This window comes from Panulirus ornatus, chromosome 17 (assembly GCF_036320965.1).
Source record: "Panulirus ornatus isolate Po-2019 chromosome 17, ASM3632096v1, whole genome shotgun sequence".
Lineage (NCBI taxonomy): Eukaryota > Metazoa > Arthropoda > Malacostraca > Decapoda > Palinuridae > Panulirus > Panulirus ornatus.
The window spans coordinates 21,163,595-21,182,737 of record NC_092240.1 but is presented as its reverse complement, the minus strand read 5'-3'; the positions used below and the strand labels follow the sequence as shown (position 1 = coordinate 21,182,737).

General features: G+C 39.4%; 1 protein-coding gene across 7 annotated transcripts in view; it reads left to right on the top strand.

The window, feature by feature from the left end:
- Nucleotides 1-16,867, top strand: part of pch2 (pachytene checkpoint 2 protein) — a 429,043-nt gene extending 412,176 nt beyond the window's left edge. For 6 of the 7 annotated variants that reach the window (XM_071672066.1, XM_071672065.1, XM_071672061.1 and 3 more), the window contains one exon: nucleotides 14,541-16,867. In XM_071672066.1, the coding sequence (XP_071528167.1) occupies nucleotides 14,541-14,712 (172 nt within the window). In that variant the 3' untranslated portion in view covers nucleotides 14,713-16,867. The remainder of the gene's footprint in view (nucleotides 1-14,540) is intronic. The other variant, XM_071672062.1, reaches the window with a different exon arrangement.
- Nucleotides 16,868-19,143: the final 2,276 nt, after the last annotated feature.

The window sequence follows — 19,143 nt, the reverse complement described above, 5'->3', positions numbered from 1 at the left end:
CAAAGTATGATGAATAGTAATAATATATTCATACTTGCTTCAGTCAATTGACAGCAAGTCGACCTCGGTATACCACATTGTTCTAAAACATTCTATTCCTTGCACGCCTTTAACCCTCCTGTATGTTCAGGCCCAGATTGCCCAAAATCTTTTTCACTCCATCCTTCCACCTCCAATCTGGTCACCCGCTTTTCCTTCTTCCCTCCACCTCCATTTTGTCAATCTTTCCTCACTCATTCTCTCTATGTGTCCAAACCATTTCAACACACCCACTTCTCTCTCAACCACACTCTTTTTAGTACCACACATCTCTTACCCTTTCATTACTTACTTGATCAAACTACCTTGTACCTCATATTGTCCTCAAGCAATTCATTTCCAACACATCCACCCTACTCCATACTACCCTATCTATAGCCCATGCCTCGCAACCAAATGATATTGTTGTAACCACTATTCCTTCAGACATACCCATTTTTGCTTTCCGAGATAACACCCTCTCCTTCCACACATTCTTCATTACTCCCAGAATCTTCACCTCCTCCCCCACCATATGATTCCCTTCCACTTCCATGGTTCCATCCGCTGCTAAGTCCACTCCCAGATATCTAAAACATTTCACTTTCACCAATTTTTCTCCATTCAAACTTACATCCCAATTAACTTTCCCTCAACCGTACTGAACCTAATAACCTTGCTTTTATTCACATTTACTCTCAACTTTCTCCGTTCACACATTTTTCCAAACTCAGTCACCAACATCTGCAGTTTCTCACCGAAATCAGCCACCAGCACTGTATCATCAGCGAACAACAACTTACTCGCTTCCCAGGCCCTCTTATCCCCAACAGACTGCATATTCGCCCCTCTCTCCAAATCTCTTGCATTTACCTCCCCAACCACCCCATCCATAAACAAGTTAAACAACCATGGGGACATCACACACCCCTGCCACAAACGGCCATTCACTTGGAGTCAATCACTCTCCTCTCTTCCTACCGGTACACATGCCTTACATCCTTGTTAAAAACTTTTCACTGCTTCTAGCAATTTACCTTCCACAAAGCATCTTTATCATCCCTATCATATGCCTTCTCCAGATCTGTAAATGCTACATACAAATCCATCTGTTTTCTATTTTTCACATACATTCTTGAAAGCAAACACCTGATCTGCACATCCTCTACCACTTCTGAAACCACACTGCTCTTCCCCAATCTGATGCTCTGTATATGTCTTTACCCTCTCAATTAATACCTTCCCATATAATTTCCCTTCGCCTTTGTACAGTGGCACTATGCATGCATTACGCCGATCCTTAGGCACTTCACCATGATCCATACATACATTGAATATCCTTACCAACCAGTCAACAACACAGTCACCCATTTTTGATAAATTCTACTGCAATACCATCCAGACTCAGCCTCTTGCTGGCTTTCATCTTCCTCAAAGCTTTCACTGCCTCTTCTCTGTTTACCAAACCATTCTCCCTGACCCTCTCACTTCACACACCACCCTGACCTAAACACCCTATATCTGCCACTCTATCTTCAAACACATTCAACAAACCTTCAAAATATTCACTCCATTTCCTTCTCACTTCCTCACTACTTGTTCTTACCTGTCCCATTTGCCCCCTTCACCGATGTTTCCACTTGTTCTCTTGTCTTATGCACATTATTTACCTCCTTCCAAAACATCTTTTTATTCTTCCTAAACTTTAACGACTCTCTTGCCCCAACTCTCATGTGCCCTCTTTTTCACCTCTTGCACCTTTCTCTTGACCTCTTGCCTCTTTCTTTTATACATCTCCTTGTCATTTGCACTACTTCCCTGCAAGTATCATCCAAACACCTCTCTCTTCTTTTTCACTAACAATCTTACTTCTTCATCCCACCATTCACTACCCTTTCTAATCTGCCCACCTTCCACCTTTCTCATGCCACATGCATCTTTTGCACATGCCATCACTGCTTCCCTAAATACATCCCATTCCTCATCCACTCCCCTCATGTCATTTGCTCTCCTCTTTTGCCATTCTACACTTGGTCTCTCCCGATACTTCCTCACACAAGTCTCTTTTCCAGGCTCACTTACTCTCACTACTCTCTTCTCCCCGACATTCTCTCTTCTTTTCTGGAAACCTCTAAAAATCTTCACTTTCACCTTCACAAGATAGTGATCAGACATCCCTCCAGCTGCCCCTCTCAGCACAGTAACATCCGAAAGTCTCTCCTTTACATGCCTATCAAGTAACACATAATCCAATAATGCCCTTTGACCATCTCTCCTACTCACAGATGTATATTTATGTATATCTCTTTTTAAACCAGGTATTCCCAATCACCAGTCCTTTTTCATCACACATATCCAAAAGCTCTTCACCATTTCTATTTACAACATTGAATACCCCATGTACACCAATTATACCCTCAACTGCCACATTACCCACCTTTGCATTTAAATCACCCATCGCTATAACCTGGTCTCATGCATCAAAGCTGCTAACACACTCGCTCAGCTGCTCCCAAAACACTTGCCTCGTGATCTTTCTTCTCATGACCTGGTGCATTGGCACCAATAATCACCTTTAATATTTTCTTGAACATTCCTGAAGTGAAATTACTTCCTTGGTCTGACTGTCTAATTTCAGGCATACTCACCCAAAAATATTTCTCTAACTCTCTTACAATATTTTTTAGGATGTATGCTCCATAATGGTACTGCTTCTGGAAATCTGTTAGATGCACACATTATTGTCAACAAATAATTTCCTTTGTGTGTTTTTGGCAAAGGACCTGCACAAAAAATTACAATTTTGCTAAAAGGTTTACATAAAGCAGGAATTGGCTTCAATGATGATGGCTGTATTTTCTGGTTGGGTTTACCAACCCACTGACGTAATTCACAAGTCTTACAATACTGTGATACATCTTTCTTCATATTTGGCCAATGAAAATGAGTTAATGATCTGTCATTTGTCTTCCTAACTCCCAGATGACCAGACAAACAAGAGCTATGGGATAAAGCAATAACATGTACCCTATAATTCTTTGGAAGATCAATCTGCTTTCTGACCTCCCAGTGATCAGATGCTGGAACATGAGTAGGCCTCCATTTTCTCATTAACACACCATTTTGTACATAAAATCCAACGGACATACCATTCTCTCTCCCATTTCTAGCAGCTTCACTCCAACATTCTTTCAGACTCTCGTCACCATTCCATAAGTCAACTCTTCCTTGTCCACAACAAAATCTGGAAATACATCAATTTTCAATTCCACAGTGTTCCTCCCATTTCCAAATTCTACTGTATCATCTATGATTACAGACTCTTCATTAAATATATCACCTAAATCATACACTGACTTGGTCACAACACAAGCTGGATAAATAATTTCACAGTACTGTACATATCTACCAGTTCGATTCTCTACATTTTTATTTGTCATGTGGTTCTCCTTTACATCAATTGGAATATCACTCACTATGGGACGAATTCGTCGGTCAAATCATTCCCCAATAGCACGTGTGCTCCAGGAAATTCCTCATGTCCCAACTTTTACACGGCCACTCACAAATCCACTCTCAAGATTAGGACAGTTATATTGGGACAATTATCCTTGACTTTAACCCTTTTACTCTTAGTAAGACTGTCCACTTTAATACATCTTTCAGAATAAAACCCTGATTTTCTTGTCTCTCTCAATATTAAAATGTTCTTCTCAGGACTGCCTCTAATCCCAACCTTTCCTTCAGTAATATATGGCTCATAATTTACCAATTTAGGTTTATTAATGTTGTACTCATTACCTCTTACCTCACTAATATCCTGTGTCTTTTCCCAAGCAACAGTTAATCCTATAGTCTTTGGGTTTTTTTTAAACTGATATTTAGCATGACCAACTTGTCCACATCCCAAACATTTCATTGGTAGTCTCTCCTGGTTACAAATATAAGGATTATGACTAAGGTTTGTCATAACTCTGCCTATTACTCTGTCTTATCAAACTTTGTTTATGTGATATTTCTCCCTTATAATATTTGTGAACTAATTCTAACTGGTCAGCCATCCTGGCTGCATCCATCATATTTTTTATTCTACTTTTACTTATTTCACAATTTATATCAGGGTGTACAGTACTTTTGAACTGTTCCAACAGGATTATTCATCTCATTTCCTCCCTCAGAGCACACCACCTATCGAATTTCATTCTACACTCTGTAGTCACCTCAAGATGAGTTTGTCCTCTAATTTTCTTTATGTCCCTAAACCTTCTCCTCTATGCTTCTGCATCCAATTCCACAGTTGTCAATACTGCTCCTTTAACAGCCATATAATCCCCTGATTCCATCATACTAAGACATGCATACGCCTCTTTAGCCTTACCCTTAAATTTACTCTGCACCAACATAGCCCAGTCTTTTTCATCCCATTCTTTAATAGTTGCAAGTTTTTCAAATAGAATAAAGAAGTTCTCAGCTGCTTTAAACTCAGGTAACTGACTTACTCTGTCATCTTTACCTCCAATTCTTCTTGTACCTGTTCTCTCCTCTATTTCTAATTGCCCAAGTCTTACCTCTTTATCTGCTTCTGCCTGTAGTTCCATTTTCTTAAGTTCAGACTCTAACCTCAATCTCTCCATTGCCACCTTTTCACATATCTGTTCCTCATCATCACCATTATTTTCAACATCTTTAGATTCCTTCAATATTGATAAGGACACCAACTGATCTGTTAATTCTCTCTGCACATCACTTTTGACTTGTCCTCAGAGAAATTCCATAATTAGCTGCCACTTGATTCAGTTCATCTTTATCACACTGATACAGAAAATGTGTATTCTGGGTTTCACTAAACTTCTTAATATTATCTGCCATGTTTAAACAAAATTTACATACAGTTGAGGGAATAATTGGTATACATGAGGTGTTCAGTGTTGTAAATGGAAATGGTGAAGAGCTTGTAGATTTATGTGCTGAAAAAGGACTGGTGATTGGGAATACCTGGTTTAAAAAGCGAGATATACATAAGTATACGTATGTAAGTAGGAGAGATGGCCAGAGAGCGTTATTGGATTACGTGTTAATTGACAGGCGCGTGAAAGAGAGACTTTTGGATGTAAATGTGCTGAGAGGTGCAACTGGAGGGATGTCTGATCATTATCTTGTGGAGGCTAAGGTGAAGATTTGTATGGGTTTTCAGAAAAGAAGAGTGAATGTTGGGGTGAAGAGGGTGGTGAGAGTGAGTGAGCTTGGGAAGGAGACTTGTGTGAGGAAGTACCAGGAGAGACTGAGTACAGAATGGAAAAAGGTGAGAACAATGGAAGTAAGGGGAGTGGGGGAGGAATGGGATGTATTTAGGGAATCAGTGATGGATTGCGCAAAAGATGCTTGTGGCATGAGAAGCGTGGGAGGTGGGTTGATTAGAAAGGGTAGTGAGTGGTGGGATGAAGACGTAAGATTATTAGTGAAAGAGAAGAGAGAGGCATTTGGACGATTTTTGCAGGGAAAAAATGCAGTTGAGTGGGAGATGTATAAAAGAAAGAGACAGGAGGTCAAGAGAAAGGTGCAAGAGGTGAAAAAGAGGGCAAATGAGAGTTGGAGTGAGAGAGTATCATTAAATTTTAGGGAGAATAAAAAGATGTTCTGGAAGGAGGTAAATAAAGTGCGTAAGACAAGGGAGCAAATGGGAACTTCAGTGAAGGGCGCTAATGGGGAGGTGATAACAAGTAGTGGTGATGTGAGAAGGAGATGGAGTGAGTATTTTGAAGGTTTGTTGAATGTGTTTGATGATAGAGTGGCAGATATAGGGTGTCTTGGTCGAGGTCGTGTGCAAAGTGAGAGGGTTGGGGAGAATGATTTGGTAAAGAGAGAAGAGGTAGTAAAAGCTTTGCGGAAGATGAAAGCCAGCAAGGCAGCAGGTTTGGATGGTATTGCAGTGGAATTTATTAAAAAAGGGGGGACTGTATTGTCGACTGGTTGGTAAGGTTATTTAATGTATGTATTACTCATGGTGAGGTGCCTGAGGATTGGAGGAATGCGTGCATAGTGCCATTGTACAAAGGCAAAGGGGATAAGAGTGAGTGCTCAAATTACAGAGGTATAAGTTTGTTGAGTATTCCTGGTAAATTATATGGCAAGGTATTGATTGAGAGGGTGAAGGCATGTACAGAGCATCAGATTGGGGAAGAGCAGTGTGGTTTCAGAAGTGGTAGAGGATGTGTGGATCAGGTGTTTGCTTTGAAGAATGTATGTGAGAAATACTTAGAAAAGCAAATGGATTTGTATGTAGCATTTATGGATCTGGAGAAGGCATATGATAGAGTTGATAGAGATGCTCTGTGGAAGGTATTAAGAATATATGGTGTGGGTGGCAAGTTGTTAGAAGCAGTGAAAAGTTTTTATCGAGGATGTAAGACATGTGTACGTGTAGGAAGAGAGGAAAGTGATTGGTTCTCAGTGAATGTAGGTTTGCGGCAGGGGTGTGTGATGTCTCCATGGTTGTTTAATTTGTTTATGGATGGGGTTGTTAGGGAGGTGAATGCAAGAGTTTTGGAAAGAGGGGCAAAAATGAAGTCTGTTGTGGATGAGAGAGCTTGGGAAGTGAGTCAGTTGTTGTTCGCTGATGATACAGCGCTGGTGGCTGATTCATGTGAGAAACTGCAGAAGCTGGTGACTGAGTTTGGTAAAGTGTGTGAAAGAAGAAAGTTAAGAGTAAATGTGAATAAGAGCAAGGTTATTAGGTACAGTAGGGTTGAGGGTCAAGTCAATTGGGAGGTAAGTTTGAATGGAGAAAAACTGGAAGAAGTAAAGTGTTTTAGATATCTGGGAGTGGATCTGGCAGCGGATGGAACCATGGAAGCGGAAGTGAATCATAGGGTGGGGGAGGGGGCGAAAATCCTGGGAGCCTTGAAGAATGTGTGGAAGTCGAGAACATTATCTCGGAAAGCAAAAATGGGTATGTTTGAAGGAATAGTGGTTCCAACAATGTTGTATGGTTGCGAGGCGTGGGCTATGGATAGAGTTGTGCGCAGGAGGGTGGATGTGCTGGAAATGAGATGTTTGAGGACAATGTGTGGTGTGAGGTGGTTTGATCGAGTAAGTAATGTAAGGGTAAGAGAGATGTGTGGAAATAAAAAGAGCGTGGTTGAGAGAGCAGAAGAGGGTATTTTAAAATGGTTTGGACACATGGAGAGAATGAGTGAGGAAAGATTGACCAAGAGGATATATGTGTCAGAGGTGGAGGGATCGAGGAGAAGTGGGAGACCAAATTGGAGGTGGAAAGATGGAGTGAAAAAGATTTTGAGTGATCGGGGCCTGAACATGCAGGAGGGTGAACGGCGGGCAAGGAATAGAGTGAATTGGATCGATGTGGTATACCGGGGTTGACGGGGATGTCAGTGGATTGAATCAGGGCATGTGAAGCGTCTGGGGTAAACCATGGAAAGCTGTGTGGGGCCTGGATGTGGAAAGGGAGCTGTGGTTTCGGGCATTATTGCATGACAGCTAGGGACTGAGTGTGAACGAATGAGGCCTTTGTTGTCTTTTCCTAGCACTACCCCGCACACATGAGGGGGGAGGGGGATGGTATTCCATGTGTGGCGAGGTGGCGACGGGAATGAATAAAGGCAGACAGTGTGAATTGTGTGCATGGTTATATATGTATGTGTCTGTGTGTGAAATATATATGTGTACATTGAGATGTATAGGCATGTATATTTGCGTGTGTGGATGTGTATGTATATACATGTGTATGGGGGTGGGTTGGGCCATTTCTTTCGTCTGTTTCCTTGCACTACCTCGCAAATGCGGGAGACAGCGACAAAGCAAAATAAAAAAAAAAATATAATGAAACTTGTTTAGAGAAATCTCCAGTATATTAGAAGAGAGCACAGTAGAGTACTAACCCACAACACTTTGGTACAGCTTGATTATGTACACAAGATTCAGCTACCAGCACACGTGGTTTCTCTCCCAGTATACTTGATTCAGCCCCTGATGGCTAGTTTCACGATTTCCTTCCTGGACAGCAGGTTTCACGTATTCAACTCCTGAACAGCAGGCCTCATGTTACAACCTCACCCCTTCCTTTAAGGATGTATAATCAACCCTTAGGCCCATTTAGACAGAACTCTGAAATAATGGCTTTTGTCAAGAGAGAGTTTTGGGCTAGACACAGATTCCCTTACCTTCTGGCTAACATCTGACAGCTGACAGCTGGTTGATATATATACATTTCTCTATGCATCCAAAGCTGGTTAAATACCAAACACAATGTTATAAGAATTATGAAAATATATTTACATTAACAAAAATAAACATGTGCTTTCTGAATATAAAAATACAACAATATACTCTTAATACAATGATCTCCCTCTACTTATTTTACTTTGCAAATCTTAAGCAAATATGCTGGTCTCAATTTATAACATAATTCTTTAAAATCACCAAGTTGTGTACAGATAATATATGTTTACCCAACAGCATTGTACATCATCCTACCCAAAACCTATTCAGAGGGAGAGATAGTTAACAGAATCAAAACATTCTAATACTTTTTCTATTCTTGTATACAAGTATTTCCTATTATTTTATTTGATCTCTTACATATTCCTGTGTCTTCCATAAATTGTAATAATAGTAAAAATATCTACTATTAATTCATTTGCAATCTAATAAACAAACTTTCATGTTGTAATGTACAATGACAAGACTTTTCAAAGAATGTAACGTACCTTAGATAGAGAACTGAACGTATAGTAGATAACTGGGACAATTATTGGAAATGAGGGGAGATAACTATAACAACACATATACATATTCATATTTGCTTGCCTTCATCCATTCCTGGTGCTACCCCATCCCACAGGAAACAACATTGCTACCTCTCTGCCTCAGCAGGTAGTGCCGGGAAAACAGACAAAAAAAGGCCATATTCATTTACACTCAATCTCTAGCTGTCATGTGTAATGCACCAAAACCACAGCTCACTATCCACATCTAGGCCCCACAGACCTGTCCATGGTTTACCCCAGACATTTCACATGCCCTGGTTCAGTCCATTGACAGCACGTCGACCCTGGTATCCCACATCACTCCAATTCACTCTACTATTCCTTGCACACCTCTCACCCTGCTGTATGTTCAGGCCCCAATTGCTCAAAATCTTTTTCACTCCATCGTTCCACCTCCAGTTTGGTCTCACACTTCTTGTTCCCCCCACCTCTGACACATATATTCTCTTTGTCAACCTTTCCTCCATATGTCTAGACCTTTTATGCTCTCTCAAGCATACTCTTTTATTTCCACACATCCCTCTAACCCTTTCGTTACTTGATCAGACCACCTTACCTCACACCATAAATTGTCCTTAGACATATCATTTCCATCACATCCACCCTTCTCTGTCCAACACTGTCTATAGCCCATTTTTTGCAACCTTATAATATTGTTGTAACTACTATTCCTTTAAACATACCCATTCTTGCTTTTAAAAATAATGTTTTCTCCTTCCACACATCCTTCTTCACTTCCAGAACCTTTGCCCCCCCTCCCCCACCCTGTTACTTTCACTTCCATGGTTCCATTTGCTGCTAAGTCCACTACCAGATATCTAAAACACTTCACTTCCTCCAATTTTTTTTCCATTCAAACATATATCCCAGCTAACTTATCCCTCAACCCTGCTGAACCGAATAACCTTGCTCTTATTCACATTTACTCTCAACTTTCTCCTTTCACACACTTTTCCAAACTCAGTCACCAACTTCTGCAGTTTCTCAGTTGAATTAGCCACCAGGGCTGTATCATTGACAAACAACAATTGACTCACTTCCTAGGCCCTTTCATCCCCAACAGACTGCATACTCTTCCCTCTCCTCAAAACTCTTGTGTTTACCTCCCTAACCATCCCATCCATAAACAAATTAAACAACCATGGGGACATCACACACCCCTGCCACAGACTTACCTTCACTGGGAACCAATCACTTTCTTCTCTTTCATCCTTGATAAAAACATTTCAATGCTTCGAGCAACTTAACCTTCAATACCATATACTCTTAGACCTTCCACAAAGCATCTCTATCAACCCTATCATATGATTTCTACAGATCCATGAATGCTACATACAAATCCATAAGTTTTTCTAAGTATTTCTCCCATACGTTCTTCAAAGCAAACACCTGATCCACACATCCTCTACCACTTCTGAAACCACACTGCTCCTCCCCAATCTGATGCTCTGTACATGCTTTCACCCAATGAATACCCTCTCATACAATTTCTCAAGAATGCTTAACAAACTTATGCTTCTGTATTTTGAACACTCACCTTCATCCCCTTTGCTTTTGTAGTGTCACTATGCATGCATTTTGCCACTCCTGAGGCACTTCACCATGATCCATACATACATTGAAAATCCTTACCTACCAATCAACAACACAGTCACTCCCTTTCTTAATAAATTCAGCTGCAGTACCATCCTTGCTGGATTTCATCTTCCACAAAGCTGTCACTACCTCTTAAATCTTAACCAAACCATTCTCCCTGACCCTCTCGCTTTGCACACCACCCTGACCAAAACACGCTACATCTGCCACTCTATCACCTAACACATTCAACAAACCTTCAAAATACTCACTCCATCTCCTAACTTCTCCCTTTACCCCCTTCACCAATGTTCCCATTTGTTCTCTTGTCTTATGTACATTATATACCTCCTTCCAAAACATCTTTTTTACTGTCCTTAAAGTTTAATGATGCTCTCTCACCCCAACTCTCATTTGCCGTGTTTTCAACCCTTGCACCTTCCTCTTGACCTCCTGCTGCTTTCTTTTATGTATCTCCCAGTCATTTGCACTCCTTCCTTGAAAATATTGTCCAAATGCCTCTCTTTTCCTTCACTAACAACTTTTCTTCTTCATGCCACCACTCACTACCCTTCCTAATCTGCCCACCTCCCACCTTTCTCATGCCATGTGCATCTTTGGCACATGCCATCACTGCTTCCCTAAATACATCCCATTCCTTACCCACTCCCCTCATGTCATTTGCTCTCACCTTTTGCCATTCTACACTCAATCTCTCCTGTTACTTCCTCACACGTCTCCTCTCCAAGCTCACATACTCTCACTACTTTCTTCTTCCCAACATTTTCTCTTCTTTTTTGAAAACCTCTTCAAATCTTCACCTTTACCTCCACAAGATAGTGATCAGACATCCTTCCAGCTGCCCCTCTCAATACATTACCATCCAAAAGTCTCTTTTTACACACCTGCCAATTAACATGTAGTCTAATAATTCCCTTTGACCATCTCTCCTACTTACATACATATACTTATTACATCTCTCTTTTTAAACCAGTAATATAACAAGATAACACACTTCTATACTTGAATTAATCATAGAAAATATCTAATAATGCTTCCCTTGACCAAGATGTAACCGATTAATATAAACCGAATAAATGACAATCTTATTAAATGTAGTCACTAATTATAAATCTTAATGACCTGCAAGCTTTATTTCAAGCCCAGATGCATATTCAGCATGTAAAATAATCCTAATACTGAAGTTTTCAAGTTAATCTACTCATTGGAAAATCCCAAAAATTTCAGGGTATTTTTTAGCCCCCCAAAATAAAAAAAAAACTGTAATATAACAAGACAAAATGCTTCTATACTTGAAATGATTAAGGAAAATATCTAATACTGCTTCCCTTGGCCGAGATATACCCAGTTAATACAAAGGGAATAAATGACACAATCCTCTTAAAATATAATTAGTTACAGGCCTTAATGACTCCAAACAGTATTTCAAGCCCAGATTTGTATTCAGCATGAAAAATAGTCTTATATAGAAGTTTGGAAAAATACCAAAAATTGCAGGGTATATTTTAGTCCTTTCTCTCTCTCTCTCTCTCTCTCTCTCTCTCTCTCTCTCTCTCTCTCTCTCTCTCTCTCTCTCTCTCTCTCTCTCTCAAACTGTAATGTTACATGATGAAATGCTTCTGTACATGAAATTATAATGGAAAATATCTAATAATGCTTCTCTTGGCCGAAATATAGCCGATTAATGTGAACCGAATTAATAAGTCTTATTGAAATAATTAATTACAGGTCTTAATGACCCCCAAACAATATTTCAAGCCCAGGTTCATATTCAGCATGATAATTAGTCCCTAAACTTGAAATAATGCTTCCCTTGGCCGAAATATACCCAATTAATACGAACCAAATGAATACTACAAATTGATTCAGGCCCATAAATGTGAAGATTATACCAACATGATATTCATCATGGTTAACACATAAATTACCAAAATATTAGGTCCTGTGTAAACTACATAACTCCCATAATATTTACTCTGCAGTAAATGAAAATGGAATTAGCTCATGCAGCTAAAAAGGGGAGGAAGTCAGAGTTTGGGTTTGCGAGCTGTCACTCATTTTGCCTCACTTTCACACATGCTTCCAACCACAAACACACACACATAGCCTAGTGGCTCACTCCTGCATACAATATTTGAGCAACTATATGGGTAAATGAGAGTCCGACCCAACCAGCATAACCACACATCACACACACACAGCTTTCCCTATTGTTAGCCCACATGTCCACCCCACTCCATCAACACCATGCACATTTATGGACCTGAATCAGTTTCTAGTATTAATATTGCAGCCCATAATGTAATCACCTGTATTTTCAATCCCTGGCGGCATATAATATCATTATGAATGTACAACAATAGACCTACTTCAGTAGACTGTTGCTTTAGACTCAGGGCTGTTCCATTACAACTCACTGTTTCAAGTCTTTGTCTACTTAGAATATTTGATTACCTATTATTCAGGTTTGGTTTTCATTGGATATATGGAGAAATATACGATGAAGATATGCTAAACAACATTAATGGTAGATACTGTATGCATTTAGCTCTTAATGGTTTACAACATTACTCGATACAAAGAGAATTTTTTAAACGATTTGAATGCATCTCGACCTGCACTACCGTTGTCCTGATCACTTGCTTATCGAAAACTTAGACATCAGAGAAGCTCTAACCTTCATATCTTATCATACAGCATTGAATATGTAACTGATTATGTGTACTGATAACACATAATTGACAAATATAATCCTTTATTACTTTATTACATCAATGTCATAGTTCTGCCATGTGTGTGGGTGTGTGCACAGTCATGTTGTACAGACTTGCCATCCAGAAAAGGGTAGGGACTGCACAGGCCCACACACACACAAACACACACACCCACAAACTTTTATGAGTGCCTGTACCTCCCATACCTAACCCACTACCCTCGCTTTGTTTACTCTCACTTTATGTCATTCTACACTCCTCAGTCTTTCCTGATATTTCTTAACATGGGTCTCGTTTCTAAACTCACATTCATTCACCTTCCTCCTCTCACTCATATCATTTCCTCTTTCCTGAAAACCTCTACAAATCTTCTCTTTCTACTCCACCACATTCACATCCAAGTCTCTTTTTTGAATGCTTTTCAGTTCATAAGTAATCCAGTAATGCCCATGTATCATTTTCCTACTCACCCATGTATACTTATCTGTGTCCCTCCATTTAAACCAGGCATTCCCAATCACCAGTTCACACTCAGTTACTCACCATTCTTATTCACAAAATCAGTTACCCCATACCCGCAGTTATACCCTCAGCTGCCACATTACTTACTTTGCATTTCAAATCTTTTAACACTGATTAATATCCGGTCTCATCATCATTCAAAAGGCCAATTACATGAGCACTAATAATCAATCACCCAACTCTCTAATCCACTCTCATTTTTACCCACATAAGTCTAAAGCTCACTCTATTCCTTGCACACCTCTCACCCTACTATATGTTCAGGCCCAGATCACTCAAAATCTTTTTCACACCATCCTTCCACCTCCAATTTGGTCCCTCGCTTCTCTTTGTTCCCTCCGTCTCTGACACATATATCCTCTTTGTCAGTCTTTCCTCACTCATTCTCTCCATATGTCCAACCCATTTCAGTACACACTCTTCTGCTCTCTCAACCACACTCTTTTTATTTCCACACATCTCTCTTACCCTTTCATTACTTGCTCGATCAAACCACCTCACACCACATATTGTCCTCAAACATTTCATTTCCAACACATCCACCCTACTCCATACAACCCTGTCTATAGCCCATCCCTTGCAACCCGTATAACATTGTTGGAACTACTATTCCTTCAAACATACCCATTTTTGCTCCCAGAACCGACGCCCCCTCCCCCACTGTGGCATATATATTCTGAAAAGTTCCTGCGAAAGTTACCATGTTTTAAGAATAGAAATAGAATGTGCCATATGAATTGATGTAGAGATTTTCTCTTCATACACTTTATTATATGTATCACTTATGAAGGTTGAATCCAGTAAACCACAGCAACCTATCAGCATATAGTATTTATTCAAATGATAGATAATATTCATGAGTTCTCCAGAAAGAAATTGATACATTTTTTTTCTACGTTTTCAGACAAAGCGTGGGTTTAAGTGGACGTACGCTGCGAAAGATTCCTTTTCTTGCTTATGCTCTTTATGCTGACATGTCCATAATTTCTTTAGCCAAATTTCTTCCTGCCATGCAAAAGGCTATTGAAAAGCAGAAGCAAGAAAGAGTGGAAATATGCACAAAGAGTAATCATTAGTGACAAACATTTCATTGTAATAGAGCAATTTATGTCTATATTTTGACGGACATATTTTTGATGAGCTTTTACAGTTATGTGAATAGTGTTTATTTTATCAAGCTGTGTTTCAGATGAAGATACTAGAGTCTATAATATTATTCCAGAATTTGTTTTATTGGAACTATTTTGTGCATGGATGTGGTGTGCAAGGAGACTGGTTTCCCTTGACAAATAAACCTAGGATCTGTATGAGTGGAATGAGAAGCTTTATGCTCTTGATCCATCCTCTAGAATTGGGATCATAGCTAATGATAATCCAGTAAATATTTTTCCAGTTTATTTTGTGATATATACAGAAATAGAAGGAAAATTTTCATTACATATTTATCATATTTTTTATCATATCTGATTGCCATTATCCATGTTTGCCAGGTGGCACCAGAATAGACAAAGAAAGGCTGCATTTGCTCATATCCAGTCTCAAGCTGTAATGAGTAATGCACTAAAACCACAGCTTCCTATCCACAACCAGGCCCAACAGCCCTTTCCATGGTTTTCCCCAGCCACTTCACATGTCTTGATTCACTGCATTCAGTGCACACCTTTTGCCCTTCCTTCTGCAAGTTCAGGTCTTGATTACTATGATTTTTTTTTGCTTCATCCTTCCATCCCCAGTTTAGTCTCCCTTCTCCTTATTCCCTCCACTTTCGACATTTATTTCCTCTTTGTCAACCTCTCACTTATTCTCACCACATGTTCAGACCATTTCAGTACACCCTCTTCTGCTTTTTCAACCACATTTTTTTTAGTACCACACCTCTCTCTTACCCTTTTATAAACTAAATCAAACCACCTCGCACTACATATTTTCCTCAGACATTTCATTTCCAGCACCTTAACCCTCCTCCACATCATCTATAGCCCATGCCTCACATCCATCTAACATGTTTAGAATTACTATATCTTCAGACATACCCAGTTCTGCCCTTCCTGATAAAGACCTTCATTTCCAAACATTTTTCAATGCTCCCAGAACCTATGCCCCCAAACCACTCTCTGCTTGCATGGCTCCATTTGCTGCCATGTCCACTCCCAGATATCAAAAACATTTCACTTCCTCCAATTTTTCTCCATTTAGACTTATACCCCAGCTGACTGTTCCTCTACCTTGTTAAAGTTTATAATCTTGCTTTCATCCACATTTACTCTCAATTTCCTCCTTTCACACTCTTCAAAACTCGGTCACCATCTGCAGTTTCTCACTTAAATTTGCTGAAGTAGCTGTGTCACCAGCAAACAACTGACACCTCCCAGGCCTTCTCTCATTCTCTACAGACAGCATACTTGCCCCACCTCCCTCTTTAAGGCTTTTGCATTTATGTCCCTCACTACCCCATCCATAAACAAGTTAAACAGCCATGGTGACATCACACACTCCTGCCACAGACTAACCTTCACTAGGAACCACCCACTCTCCATGCTTCCTACCCATGTACATGCCTTACACTCCAGATAAAAACTTCCCATGACTGCTAGCAGTTTTCTTTTCACAAGGCATTTCTATTTACCCTATCATGTGCTTTCTCCAAATCCATAAATGCTGCATACAAATCCTTCTGTTTCTCTCAGTGTTTCTTACACATTCTTTAAAGCAAACACTGGTCCACACATCAACCACTCCTGGTAACCACATTGTTCCTCCCCAGTCTGATGCTCTGATGCCTTCACCCTGTTAATCACCACTGCCACACAACTTACCAGGTACATTTAGCAAAGTTGTACCTCTGTAGCTTGAACCCCCCTTTGCCTTTATACAGTGGCACTATACATGAATCACACTGTTCCTCAGGGTGTCACCATGACCCATACATACATTGAAAATCTTAACCAACCAATCAGCAATACAGTCACATTCTTTCTTGAGAAATTCACCTGCAGTACCATCCACTCCAGTGATCTTGCCACATTTCATCTTAAGTAAGGCTTTTTATAACCTTATTTCTCTGTATCAAATCACTCTCAATGACTCTCTCACTTTGCATATCACCGCAATCCAAACATTGTACACCTGCCACCAAACACATTGAACAGTCCTTCATAATACTCACTTCACCTCCACCTTACTTCATCAGTAGCTGTTACCAATGCCCTATTTATCCCCTTCAACAGTGTTCCCATTTTTCATCTTTTTTTTTTTTTGCATAGGTAATTTTCTTCCAAAAAAAAAATGTACTTGTTCACCCAAACTCTCATTTGCCCTATTTTTCAGCTCTTGCACCTTCCTCTTGACTCCCTGCCACTTTTTCTTATTCATCTCTGTGATAATTCACTATGTCCCTGTAAGTACGAACATATACATGTTTCATCTTTCAATAACACCTGTACTTCATCATCCCACCATTCAGTAACCTTGCTAATCTGCATCCATCTCTTGCACATACCAGCTATGCCACTTTAATTACCTCCCACTCCGCAGATTCATTTACTCTCACCTTTTGCTATTCTACACTCAGTCTCTCTTAGTATTTCTTTTCACAACTCTCTTTTCCAAGCTTGCTTGCTCTCATCTCTCTCTTTTCACCCATAACACAGTCTCTTTTCTGAAAACCTCTACAAATTTTCATCTAACCACCCACCAGTTTCTCTCAGCACATTCACATCCAAAGTCTCTCTTGTTTATGCCTGTCAGTCAGTAAATAATCCAGTAATGCCTGCTGATTCTTTCTTACTCACCACCCCATCCATAAACAAATTAAACAGCCATGGTAACATCACACCACTCCTGCCACATGTATATACAAGACAATTTAGATGTGCCTCTGGAGCATTAATTGGAAATTATGAAAGCTAGGAATTTTTTGAAAATATTGGTATATATAAGCAGTATGAACAACATCTGTTGTTATTTTTCTGTGCATCTGTATACCAAGATTTTGTAATAATTGCAGGTTCATTTTACATTGTTTCCATAGACGATAATTTTAACTCGCATCTGCAGATTGTTATACATCTTGGAAGCTTGGAGGGGAATTCTTGAATTTTTGTGATGACATTCTTTGTTCAAATGATTGATTGATTTCTCCAGAATTTCCAGTAATCCAGATTTGTTTGAATAAAAAAATATTCAGTTGTGTAAATGACAGAATATGTAATGACTTTTAATGGGGGAAAAAAATGTGATGAAACCAAGATTGAGGAAAGGAAGGTGGGGTATAGGACTCCATCACAACATTGCTGTGGTGAGGGCTACACTTGCATCTAATCAATGATTTCAAAGAAAAGTTTGATTCATATACAAGCCATAATATATACACTAGGATAAGAGTGAACTTTTCACACACTTGAACCACAGAATATTCTAAACACAAGTCTACACACAACTGCATACATGAAATGATTTTTGACAGCTGTAATACATAAATAGGTGAAAATAAAACTGGAAACAAAAAGGTAGAGTAGGTGTGTGCCATAATTTAAGTAATCTCATCCAGTCATCAGTATTTTCATTTGAAAATAATAAGCTTTTTAGATCAGACTACCTTTTCATTTAGTCCATTACACATATTCAAATACAGATAACCATGAAAGACAAAATGTACAAAACCTATAAAGATATATAAAATATTTTGCTATCTAAGGCTGCATAAATGCATGTTGAGAACTTCAGGATTTTTTTATTTAACAACTAGGAAACAATTTATTGAGAAGTTAATCCCTAATGGCAATGTTTTTGGAAGTGTAAATGAATAAATATAACCAAATATTTCTTAAGTGATACCATGTGATGTTATTCAGGTTACAGTCTGACAGATGGGTTAGGATATAGCAGGACATAGGTCTCATGAAAGTAAATGCTGTATCAAACTGCACTATGTTGCGACATCCATTTCCTTATAAACGAGGGATTAGGGACCATAGAAAAAATTCGTAATACTTAAAATAATCTGTAAGTAATGGAAATAGTGGTCTGAATACTAAAAACATTGTTTAAGCAGTGAAAGTAATATACATTACACACACAAAATAATAGGCATCTGCTATCAGTCATTCCCACATTTCTTCAGGACACTGAGATAGGCTTAATCAGTTTTCCTACAGTCTTTCTGAACTTATATTTTATATATTCATTATACTTTGTCGCTGTCTCCCACGTTAGTGAGGTAGCACAAGGAAACAGACGAAAGAATGGCCCAACCCACCCACATACACATGCATATACATACACGTCCACACACACATACACATACCTATGCATTTCAACGTATACATACATACATAAAGGGAACGGGAGTGGGGGGCTAGAAACCCTTCTAGTATTTTAACTTTCTAAATGGGGAAACAGAAGAAGGAGTCACGCGGGGAGTGCTCATCCTCCTTGAAGGCCAGACTGGGGTGTCTAAATGTGTGTGGATGTAACCAAGATGAGAAAAAAGGAGAGATAGGTAGTAT